Source organism: Bubalus kerabau, chromosome X (genome assembly GCF_029407905.1).
Source record: "Bubalus kerabau isolate K-KA32 ecotype Philippines breed swamp buffalo chromosome X, PCC_UOA_SB_1v2, whole genome shotgun sequence".
NCBI classification, from domain to species: Eukaryota; Metazoa; Chordata; class Mammalia; order Artiodactyla; family Bovidae; genus Bubalus; species Bubalus kerabau.
Genome location: NC_073647.1, coordinates 160,895,875 through 160,908,586, shown reverse-complemented (window position 1 = coordinate 160,908,586; position 12,712 = coordinate 160,895,875). Strand labels below are relative to the sequence as shown.

At 46.4% G+C, this 12,712-nt stretch overlaps 1 protein-coding gene across 1 annotated transcript in view; it reads left to right on the top strand.

Moving 5' to 3' along the window:
- The window catches only part of STS (steroid sulfatase), an 85,802-nt gene that overhangs the window by 61,913 nt on the left and 11,177 nt on the right, over nt 1-12,712 (top strand). The window contains exon 8 of the mRNA XM_055564717.1: nt 12,203-12,324. Coding sequence (XP_055420692.1) covers nt 12,203-12,324 — 122 coding nt within the window. The remainder of the gene's footprint in view (nt 1-12,202; nt 12,325-12,712) is intronic.

Here is a 12,712-nt window from a genome sequence, read left to right as displayed (position 1 = left end):
ATGAAACTTCTTTCTCTTCCATTTAAATACAACTTCCGATGACATTGCCAACGGTTTCTCCTTAAGTGTTACGACCCATCTGAAGAGTTCTGAGTGAGGCATGCTGATAAATTGTTTTCCTTAGTCAGGTGGCAGGTGATGGGGGCACGTGGGCCACAAATCTGATTTAAATTCAGCTGCCACAGGAACCCAGCAGAGACCAGAAAACAGGGACAAAAACAACAGCTCGACCAGAGCTCAGTCCAGGTGGAGGTTTGCTCAGCTCCTTTGTGTGCAAGCTTGGTTCACTCTTACCTTTTTTTTCTTTTTTCCAAATTTCTACATTGGGTATACCTTCTGCCAGAAGTGTGCCCACACCACACACATACACACACACACACAAATGAGAAAGGTGAAATTATAGAGTGTAGCCCTTCTTATGTGTTATGACCCATCTGCAGAGTTCTAAGTGAGACATGCTGATTAATTGTTTTCATGGAGTTCTGGTCTCAAGACCCTCACAAACACTTCACCGATCGAGGAATCCAAAGGTGCTCTGCTTCTGCGGGTGGGATCCATCTGTGTTTGCCATATTAGTAATCAGATATTCAAATCAGAGTCTTTAAACGCAAGAGCACCCAAGCAAGCATTGAGTCGGCTGGCAGAGTGATGACGGAGCCGCTGGGGAGAGACCCGCGCCATGAACTCGTGAAAGACCTGTGATGCGAGAGATCAAAGAATGTTTTGAATCACCATGGAGATCGTTTCAGCTCGTAGACCTCCTGATAGATCTCAGAATCCCTGCGGGTCTCTGAACCACACCTGGAGAGCAGCTGGTGCTCTGGAGAAGAAGAGAGATCCTGGAGCCGTACTGCATGCAGGGCTTCGCATCTTGGCTGTTTTAACAGCTGCCAAAGCCCCGAACTTCCTGGGCCTTGGTTTCTTCTCCTGCAGATGGGTTCAGCCTTGCACGCCCTCGAATGGGTTGATGTGAAGATGGAAAGCGTCAGAGGCTGGCAAGTGAGAGGTGTGAATACTTGTCCCTTGTGCTTCGTCCACCATAAGGAAAAAGAGTTACTGCAACTCCCGCATTTAATCTCCATCGGGGGTTAGAGGGTCATCACTTTGAAGGCTGAAGGGGGGCTTTGAAGATCTTACCCTCCAGTCACACTAGTCTGCCTTTGCTCTAATGATGGAAAACTCGGCAGTGGGAACTCATCAAAAGTCTCTTCTTCTTTTTTTTTTTTTTTAAGCGATTTTATTTTATATATTTCTCCACTCTATGTGGCATGAGGGATTTTTAGTTCCCCAACCAGGGATCGAACCTGTGGCCCCCTGCAGTGGAAGCGTGGAGTCTTAACCACTGGACCACCAGGAAAGTCCCAAATGTTTTTTCTTGTAGACAATCAGAAGTCTCCCCGCTTCTTTTATCTGCTCTTTAGCCCTGGTTCTTTTTGGTATAAATGTGAATAGTATTGGGAAGAGTACACACAGACAGTTCAGATTGCTGTTATTGTTCAGCCGCTAAGTCCTGTCCGACTCTTTGCGACCCCATGGACTGCAGCACGCCAGGCTTCCCTGTCCATCACCAACTCCCGGAGTCTACTCAAACTCATGTCCATCGGTCGGTGATGCCATCCAACCATCTCATCCTCTGTCATCCCCTTCTCCTCCTGCCTTCAATCTTTCCCAGCATCAGGGTCTTTTCCAGTGAGTCAGCTCTTCCCATCAGGTGGCCAAAGTATTGGAATTTCAGCTTCAGCATCAGTCCTTCCAGTGAATATTCAGGACTGATCTCCTTTAGGATGGACTGGTTGGATCTCCTTGCAGTCCAAGGGACTCTCGAGTCTTCTCTGGCACCACAGTTCAAAAGCATCCATTCTTGGCTCATGATATCATATCATCACTGCACTTTTCTCTCATAGTGTTTTTTTTTTTTTTTTTTGGCCACATCGGGTTGTAGTTGGGGCCCTCAGCATCTCCACTGCGTCTTGTGGAATCTTCCAGTGCAGCATGCAAACTCTCTAATTGTGACCTGCAGATTTTAATTGTGGCATGCAGGCTTATTTGCTCGAAGGCATATGGGATCTTAGTTTTCCAACTGGGGATCGAACCCGTGTCCCCTGCATTTCAAGGTGGATTCTTAACCGTTGGACCACCAGGGACGTTCCTCAGGCTCTCAGAGCATCTTTAAATGGTTTTCCACCTCACTGGGAAGAGGCCAGGGAAGGCAGAAGCTCAGAGGCAAAGAGGGAGATTCTTAAAGGGAAATCTCACTGCCGGCACCTCCTTCCCACCCCAGCCTGAGAGCGATGCAGGTCAACCTGGTTTTCTCACATGCGTCTGTTGATGGAGGAAGCCAGCCCCCACCCCTGTTAATCAGACCCAAGTCTTTTCTGTGTGAGCAGGTATCTTCAGTAGACCCCTTTCTGAATATTGAAGGTTCTTCCTATGGACCATCGCTGGTGGTCTTACTCAACCCAGTGATACTGTGTCTGCGTGGAGGTCCCTCTTAGATGTCATTGTCATCCTAAAGGCCGCAAAGAAAAGAAAACAGAAATCTGCTTCCATGTCACTCATGGGAATAAAATGAGTTCTCAGTGTTCTGTTTAGATAATGTTAGCAACCAGGTCCGGAAAACACCCTCGTATGTCTGCCCCGGTGACTTTGATCATCTAAAGGGATGGTTTTCACCTGGGGTGACTGTTCCTCCCAGGGGCCGTTTACCAATGTCTGGAGACATTTTTGATTGTCGGGACTTACGATGCTGCTGGCATCTTGTGGGTGGAGGCCAGAGATGCCCCTCAACAGCCCACAGTTTGGGGGACGACCCCGGGAGACAGTCCCCCCCACCCATCCCCCCCCACCAATGAGAAGGAGTGATCCAGACCAATATGTCAGTAGTGTTGAGGTTGAGAATTCTGCTCAGAAGCTTATTATTGCCCTTTCATGGAAAATGTCGTTATAAGGAAAACCTTATTACAACTTCTCAGTAGTGACAGTTGGATAATATTCTCCTATTTATCCATGCATGTGTATTCAGTCACTCAGTCGTGTAGCCCACCAGGCTCCTCTGTCCACTGGAGTCTCCAAGCAAGAATACTGGAGTGGGTTGACATTTACTCCTCCAGGGGATCTTCCCGACTCAGGGATCAACCAGCATTGGCAAGTGGATTCTTTACCACTGAGCCACCTGGGAAGCCCCTAGACTATTGATGCCATGTATAAAATGGATAACTAATGGGGCCCCACTGTATACAGCAGGGATCTCTGCTCGATGCTCTTTGCTGACCTAAGTGGGAAGGAAATCCAAAAAAGAGGGGATGTACATAAAGCTAGGCTTCCCTAGCGGCTGCCTGAAATTCAGGAGACCCAGGTTCAATCCCTGGGTTAGGAAGATCCCCTGGAGAAGGGAATGGCAACCCACTCCAGTCTTCTTGCCTGGAGAATCCCATGGACAGAGGAGCCTGGTGGGCTACAGTCCATGGGGGGCCATAAAGAGTCAGACATGAATGAGTGACTAAGTTTCACTTTTTCATACATGTAGCTGATTCACTTTGCTGTACAGTGGAAGCTAACACCACCTGTAAAACAACTATACTCCAATAAAAATTTCCAAAAAAGAAAACACACATAAGCCACAGAAATATACTACCTAAATATAACAAAGCAATAAAGTGAAAACCTTTCTGTTGGCCTCATCTTTGCAAGCAGACAGAATATTAGCATCGTGGGCGTATGCTCTTTCAGTGTGGTAATACAGAGTTCAGCATGCCGTAGGTGGCTGCACCTTTGGAAGACACCTCAATTCTGGCCACAGATCATAGTGCTAGGAGGGAAGGACAGGTTCACAGTTCTCCAAAGTCACTCTGTAGTCGTGAAATATTTAGGTCTTCTCTTCCCTACAGTGCAGTAGACCCAAGTTCAATCCCTGGGTCGGGAAGATGCCCTGAAGAAGGAAATGACAACTCACTCCAGTGTTCTTGCCTGGAGAATCCCATGGACAGAGGAGCCTGGCAGGCTAAAGTCCATGGGGTTGCAAAGAGTTGAACACGACCGAGCAACTAACACAGACACACACATTCCATAATTAGAATTCTATTTCTTTTTTTTTTTTTCAAGTTTTGGAAAGAAATCCAAATGTTTGATATCACTTATGTGTCATGAAGGCAGAGGAAGAGACTTAGTTCTCCCAGTAAGTTTGGCTGAGGTTGGGGAGGTCCCTGATGGCTTGGTGGTTAGGACTCCTGATTTTCACTGCCATGACCCAGGTTCAGTCCCTGATAAGGCAACTGAGATCCTGCCAGCCATGAGGTATGGCCACCAGCAACAGCAAAACAAGATTAAAAAAAAATTTTTTTTTGCTGATATGTAGCTGGGTGACCACACAAGACTTCTTCCATCAGTTCATTTCAGTTCAGTCACTCAGTCATGTCCGACTCTTTGCAACCCCATGAATCACAGCACGCCAGGCCTCCCTGTCCATCACCAACTCCCAGAATTCACTCAAACTCGAGTCCATCGAGTCAGTGATGCCATCCAGCCATCTCATCCTCTGTCATCCCCTTCTCCTCTCGCCCCCAATCCCTCCTAGCATCAGAGTCTTTTCCAATGAGTCAACTCTTCGCATGAGGTGGCCAAAGTACTGGAGTTTCAGCTTTAGCATCATTCCTTCCAAAGAAATCCCAGGGCTGATCTCCTTCAGAATGGACTGGTTGGATGTCCTTGAGCCCTGAAATGAAACGGTTCAGTGAGCTCTACCTAGTTCAGCTCCGTTTTGCAGAATAAGAGTTGCAGCTCTTCATGCGCATGGAACTCCTTGTGAATGAGCTTGCTTTCTGTTCATATACATCAGAGTGTCGAATGTTTACGAGCAGAGATGTTGCTTTCATGATGCAAGTGACTTTCTGGGCACTTGGGATTTGCCTTAGTTCGTCAAAGATCTATGTGCTTTCTCCTACAAATGTTTCCTTTCCTATTCTACACTGAAAAAAAAGAATCACTTTGTTTGCAATCTGGCAAAAGGTAATTCATAGTGTACCCCCAAGTTAACCTCTTTGTCAGTCCCCCAAAGCTTCCCCTTCTGTTATGATGACCAAATCCTTCTCAGGGTGATCCAGGCAAAGGCAGGTCGTGGGAACATCCCAAGGTAGATGATTCCCTGGTTTCAGAGCAGAGAGAGATGGAGCATTCATGGGGAATGACATCACTGTCCCTCTGAAAAGTTACATGCCCTTTTCAGTTACATGAAAGTCACCTCGGCTTCCCTGGTGGCTCCGTAGTGAAGACTCCATCTGCCAACCTAGGTGTCCATAGGCAGATGAACGGGTAAGGAAGTTGTGGTAGGTATACATGATGGAATATTACTCAACTATGGAAAAGGGTCCATTTGAGTCCATTCTAATGAGGTGGATGAACCTGGAGCCTATGATACAGAGTGAAGTGAGTCAGAAAAAGAAAGACAAATACCATATATTAACGTACAATATGGAATCCAGATAGATGGTACCAACAATCCTATGTACAGAGCAGCAAAAGAGACACAGATGTAAAGAACAGACTTCTGGACTCTGTGGGAGAAGGCGAGGGTGGGATGATTTGAGAGACCAGCATTGAAACATGTGTATTACTATATGTGAAACAGATTATCGGTGCAAGTTCATGCATGAAGCAGGGCACTCAAAGCTGGTGCCCTGGGACAACCTGGAGGAATATGGTGGGGAGGTAGGTGGCGGGGGCGGGGTTCAGGATGGGGGTGACGCATGTGTTCCTGTGGCTGATTCATGTGGATGTATGGGGAAAACCATCACAATATTCTAAGGTGACAATATTGTACATTACAATATTGCAAAGTAAATATCCTCCAGTTAAAACAAATATATATATATATATATATATATATATATTTTTTTTTTTTTTTTTTAAAAGAATCTGTCTGCAAATGCAGGGGACATGGGTTCAGTCTCTGGTTTGGAAAGATCCTGTGTGCCACAGAGCAACTCAGCCTGAGCACGACCACTGTGGAAGTGTCCAGGCCCTAGACACTGTGCTCCACAGCAAGAGAAGCCACCGTGATGACAAGCCCCCATACAGCAGCTAGAGAGGAGCCCCCCAACTCGGGAAAACTTGTGCAGCAAGGAAGACCTGGCACAGCACCCCAAAATTAGTTAATTTAATGTTAAAGAAAGAGACAGTCCCCCCAAACTATTGAATTGGAATTTCTGAAAACTGAAATTTGGCCGCGACACTCCTTGATATTAAACTGTTAATATCCTCGTGGTTGTCAGGGGTCAGGACCCCAGGGGGAGAACCAACTCACTTTCCAAGTTAGCGAAAGTGAAATCACTCAGTTGTGTCCGACTCTTTGCGATCCCATGGACTCTAGCCTACCATGCTCCTTCGTCCATGGGATTTTCCAGGCAAGAGTACTGGAGTGGGTTGCCGTTTCCTTCTCCAGGGGATCTTCCTGACCCAGGGATCGAACCCGGGTCTCCCGCATTGTAGGCAGATGCTTTACCATCTGAGCCACCTGGAACACAATCTCAGATGAGCACGTTTTTCATAGAAGTGAGCAGACACCAGGAAAGAACACATCCAAGTTTGTAGCCGCGGCTGTCCTGCAAACATGCTATGAAAGCTTGAGTTCGTTGACAGAGAAGTCCAATCAGACAATTCTCATAGAGAACTATGGACGGGCGTTCGTGACATTGTACAGGAGGCGGGGATCAAGACCATCCCCCAGAAAAAGAAATGCAAAAAAGGCAAAGTGGTTGTCTGATGGGGCCTTACACATAACTGAGAAAAGAAGAGAAGCTAAAGGCAAAGGAGAAAAGGAAAGATATATCCATCTGAATGCAGAGTTCCAAAGAATAGCAAGAAGAGACAAGAACGCCATCTTCAATGATCAATGAAAAAAAATAGAGGAAAACAATAGAATGGGAAAGACTAGAGATCTCTTCAAAAAAATTAGAGATACCAAGGGAACATTTCATGCAAAGATGGGCTCAATAAAGGACAGAAATGATATGGACATAACAGAAGCAGAAGATATTAAGAAGAGGTGGTAAGAATACACAGAAGAACTATACAAAAAGATCTCCATGACCCAGATAACAACAATGGTGTGATCACTCACCTAGAGCCAGACATTCTGGAATGCAAAGTCAAGTGGGCCTTAGGAAGCATCACTATGAACAAGGCTAGTGGAGATGATGGAATTCCAGTTGAGCTATTTCAAATCCTGAAAGATGACTCTGTGAAAGTACTGCAATCAATATACGAGCAAATCTGGAAAACTCAGCAGTGGCCACAGGACTGGAAAATTAAAAGACCCCCTGATGCTGCGAAAGATTGAAGGCGGGAGGAGAAGGGGATGACAGAGGATGAGATGGTTGGATGACATCACCGACTCAAAGGACATGAGTTTGAGCAAGCTCTGGGAATTGCTGATGGACACGGAGGCCTGGCGTGCTGCAGTCCATGGGGTCACAAAGAGTCAGAAGACTGAGGGACTGAACTGAACTGAATAGAATGGGGATGCTGTGTGTGATTTTGAGAGTGTACGGGCCACTCTGCCACAAAATGTGATGTTTAGGAACATTTCCATTCCAGCCATCCCAACTATTTTGATAGCTCAGACACTGTTTTTAAGTTTAGCTCAGTAGAATCACTTTCCATTTTTCATGGCAGAAATGAGCCTTTTTTTGACAAGCCATATTTCTGCAGCACTGTTCAACGGTGGTTTCCATCACCGCATGATTTATTACCTGCTTCCAGGAAAGAGCACGTTAGATGCAGGATATAAAAAAAATATTAAAAATGAGACCTCTCTCTGCATTGCAAGGAAGAAAAAGGTTGCAAAACAGACATTGCTTCTGTCCTTAAAAAAAATAGAAAAAGACTTAAATCTTTTGCTTGGAAGTAAGAAAGCAAGTTTCTGAGACTTGGAGATTTCTTTTATCATTATTAAGTCCCCCTTTGTAGGATCAAGGCCCAGTTTAGTCATGAGATACTGATCTTAAGAAAATGGTTCTAATTCCCATGTTCTTAAGTGCTGAGTTTTGTGGGCATATGATGAAACAAAGCTTCCAGAAACAGAGGTAGAATAATGCCATTTATTATTTATTATTATCTCTAGGTCCACACGGGTGGAACCTAGAGATTCTCATACTGAGTGAGCCAAGTCAGACAGAGAAGGAAAAATATCGTATGGCATGCCTTATATGTGGAATGTATTATAGAAAGAAATGACGCAAATGAATTTCCTTAACAAAACAGAAACAGATTCACAGACATAGCTTATGGTTGCCTGAGGGAAGGGACAGTTAGGGAGTCTGGGATGGACATGGACACACTGCTGTATTTAACATGGAGAACCAGCAAGGACCTGCTGTCCAGCACAGGGAACTCTGCTCAGTGTCACGCGGTAGCCTGGATGGAGGGGAGTTCAGGGGAGAAGGGACACATGTACACATATGGCTGAGTTCCTTCAGTGTTCACCTGCAAACTAACACAGCATTGTTCACTGACTATACTGCAATGTAAACATAAAAGATTTTTTGTAAGAGAATAAAATGAAAAAGCGAGGTAGAGATTGATTGGGGGAAAAGGAAATCCGTTGCCAGTCTTGAACCTTCTTGGAAAGGCCTTACCTCCATGTGGACAAAAAGGTGATGGAGGGAGCTGGGGTCCATCTCAACCTCAGAATTCTTAGCCCAGAATTTTTCATGCTCCAATCCTCCTCTCTGCTCCTTTCTCCTCATCCCTTGCTTCCTTTCCACCTCTTTAGGATCTCATAGTCTTAAGGACGGGCTTCCGCAATGGCTCAGCTGGTAAAGAATCCACCTGCAATGTGGGAGACCTGGGTTCGATCCCTGGGTTGGGAAGATCCCCAGGAAAAGGGAACGGCCACCCACTCCAGGGTTCTGGCCTGGAGAATCCCATGGATACAGTCCATGGGGTCGCAAAGAGTCAGGCACGATTGAGCCACTTTCGCTTTCGGTTTTAAGGACTGAGTCTTTGTGGAAATTTCACAATACCTGCCATTTCAGCATAGAAAGGGTATTCAGAGCACACACTGCTTTTCGATAGAATTGTCCGTCTACCCTGTTCCTCTCGTGGCAAATAGCAAGCAGGCTTTGAAAGCGAGCCAATTCTGTCTTTTGTTCTTATTTTTAACTTAGCAGTAATGGAGTATTTTCAGTTCTGTGGACTTTGGTGGAGCGCGTGGCGGATCATGCAGGGTGGGTGCCAGACAGGCACTCAGCAGCAAGGCTATAATTACTTTATGAGGGTTTTAGTGACACCAAAAGGCACCACCAAAACAAGAAAGAAAGGAAGAAAAAGCCTGAGGGACATCGGGCCTCTCAAGAGTGCTCACCCAAATTATATGAGCAAGTAAGGATGACCCGCTATGCAAGGCAGCTAGAGAGACACAGATGTAAAGAACAGACTTTTGGACTCAGTGGGAGAAGGCGAGGGTGGGATGATTTGAGAGAATAGCACTGAAAGATGTATATTACCATATGTGAAATAGATGACCAGGACAAGTTCGATGCATGAAGCAGGGCACTCAAAGCTGGTGCTCTGGGACAACGCTGAGGAATGAGATGGGGAGGGAGGTGGGAGGGGGCTTAGGATGGGGGACACGTGTCCACCTGTGGCTGATTCATGTCAACGTATGGCAAAACCCACCACAATATGGTAAAGTAATTAGCCTCCGATTAAAATAAATAATTTTTTTTTAAGTTCCAGTTTCTCATAGTAGGAAAGGATAGACATAGAGTGTTGGGGGTTTTTTCTTTTTTTTTAAACTTTTGTTGGAATGTAGTTCATTTACAGTGTGGTGTTAGTTTCTGCTGAGCAGCAAAGTGGTTCGTTTATACATGTGCTGTGTGCTCAGTCGCTTCAGTCCTGTCCGACTCTTTGTGACCCCATGGACTGCAGCCCACCAGGCTCTTCTGTCCATGGGATTTTCCAGGCAAGAATGTTGGGAGTGTGTTGCCGTTTCCTCCTCCAGGGGATCTTCGGACCCAGGGATCGAAGTCTCCCATGTGTCCTGCATTTCAGGCGAATTCTTTACCTCTGAGTCACTGGTATTATCTATTCTTTTTCAGATTCTTTTCCCATATAGATTATTACAGGGTATTGACTAGAGTTCCCGATGCTATACCGTAGGTCCTTATTAGTATCTCTGTAATATATGGCTTCCCTGATAGCTCAGTTGGTTAAGAATCTACCTGCAATGGAGAAGACCCCGGTTCGATTCGTGAGTGGGGAAGATCCGCTGGAGAAGGGATAGGCTAATCACTCCAGTGTTCTTGGGCTTCCCTGGTGGCTCAGCTGGTAAAGAATCTACCTGCAATGCGGGACACCTGGGTTCGATCCCTGGGTTAGGAAGAGCCCCCGGAGAAGGGAAAGGCTACCCACTCCAGTATTCTGGCCTGGGGAATTCCACGGACTATACAGTCGCAAAGAGCCAGAGACGACTGAGCGACTTTCACTTTCTTTCACGTTTGTATACGGTACTGTGTATCGTCAATACTAGTCTTCCAATGGATCCCTCCCCCGTTTCCCCTCTTTGGTAGCTATAGATTTGTTTTCTACATTTGTGACTCTATTTCTGCTTTGTAGGTAAGTTCATTTATGCCTTTTTTTTTTTTTTTTTTTTTAGATTCCATGTATAAGCATTATCATTGTGATGTTTGTCTTGGGAGTGTTTTTAATTAGAGAAAGAAAACCCTCAAATTCAACAATCTCACTCTTTGCCAGTGTCTTTCTGCCCCAGGTCTCAGAGGCAGTGGCGTCAGAGCATCAATGCCTTCAATTTCTCCAGTGGGTGTTAATGTATGTTTCACTCAAAACAAAAGTTTAGACTTTTTTTTTTTACTTTACTTAACCTCCAAAAGGGACTTCCCACGTGGCTCAGCGGTAAAGAATCTGCCTGCCAGTGTAAGAGACGTAGGTTTGAGACCTGGGTCAGGAAGATCCCCTGGAGTAGGAAGTGGCAACCCACTCCGGTATTGTTGCCTGGGAGATCCCATGGACAGAGGAGCCTGGTGGGCTGCAGTCCATGGGGTCGCAAAGAGTCGGACACAACCTAGCAACTAAACAACAAACCTCCAAACACTCTTATTTTGCTCATCACTCGTTGTATTAGAGTTATCCCTTGCCATCTGGAAACTTCCTCCTTTCAGCATAACCATTGAAGAGATATGTTTACCTTTGAGAGCATGAACATGCCTGCCACATATGTGTGTGGTATATAAATGTGTCTAAGTATATTTCCATCCTCGGGACATTTAATATCATCATCATCATTATTTGCAAATCACTTCATTGGGACTTAGAACTTTGTTTTCATTGAAGTCTATCCAGTCTAAGTGGCCCCATGCTACTATATATGTTATCGTTTTCTTAAAGGCAGATTGTCAGAGATTCTTGTTTTCAACAGATCCGGAGTTTGTGAATAAAGCTGCCAAGGAAATAAGCAGAAAAGTGGGTGCAGAACCAGCAGAAGGTCATCCCACCCCCTTCTTCCCCTCCTGTGTCCCCAAGTCGGTTCTCTAGGACTGCACGTCTGTTTCCGCTTTGCAAATGGGTTCATCAGCACCATCCTTCTCGATTCCATATGTCTGCCTTCATAGACAGCATTTGTTTCCCTCTTCATGACTTACTTCACTGTGTATGACAGACGCTGGGTCCGTCCACATCTCTATAAATGAGGCAGCTTTGTTCTTTTTCATGGCTGAGTAGTATTCCGCGGTATACATGCGGCACATCTTCTTTATCAGTTTATCTGTCGGTGGACATCTGGGTTGCTTGCACGTCCTGGCTGTTGTAAATAGGGCTGTGGTGAACACTGGAGTGTCTGTGTCTTTTTGAATTAGGGTTTTCTTTTCCGGGGTATATGCCCATGAGTGGGTCCACCCCCCGGACGTGAGACAGTGATGGCATTGGGCGAATCACTCCGTGTCTCCGTATCACGGTCCCAACTCACACTCTCGCTTTGAGGATGAAATGAGTTTCACGTGTGAGCAGAGCGGACCTGCCTCCCTACATGGCATATGGTGCCCGGCGATGGTCAGTCAGCGTTCCTTGCTGAACGACCACCTTGTAGCCCCATCACGCCTTTGTGTACTGAAGGATAACTCAGATAAGCCAGGGTGTCTGAGCCCCCCCGGCGGACGTGGCCACCTGACGCCCCGCCTGCTTCATCCCCCAGGGTCATCGACGGCCGGGATCTGATGCCCTTGCTTCAGATGCAGACTCAGCGATCGGAGCACGAGTTTCTCTTCCACTACTGCAACTCCTACCTGAACGCTGTGCGCTGGCACCCACCCAACAGTGAGTAGACACGTCTCTCCTCTCGTGTATCTTTCCCCACCTTGCTTTGAGGGCTGCGTGCCATCAGGGAGGGGCAGGGGAAGAGAATAAAACTGCAAGCGGGCGTTGCTCTCGCGAGATGCCCCCTTCCCCCCAGCAAAGAAGCTGGGTTTGATTTCTCCTTCCTCCTGTTCCTACTCTCTTCTCTTGAGCCTACTGGTTACCCCGGTTGTCTCGGCAGACCAGGGCAGTCGCCCAGCTCTATGCCAGTGCTTGCTGGCTCCTTCCTCCTGGGGAGGCAGAGGACGTGCCAGGTGGTCGGCAGGGTTCTGAAGCTCCTTCCTTCCTGCTCCGCCAGCCACCCAGCTGCATCTCCTGGTCCCACATTCCTTCTGAGTTTCTGCCCAAG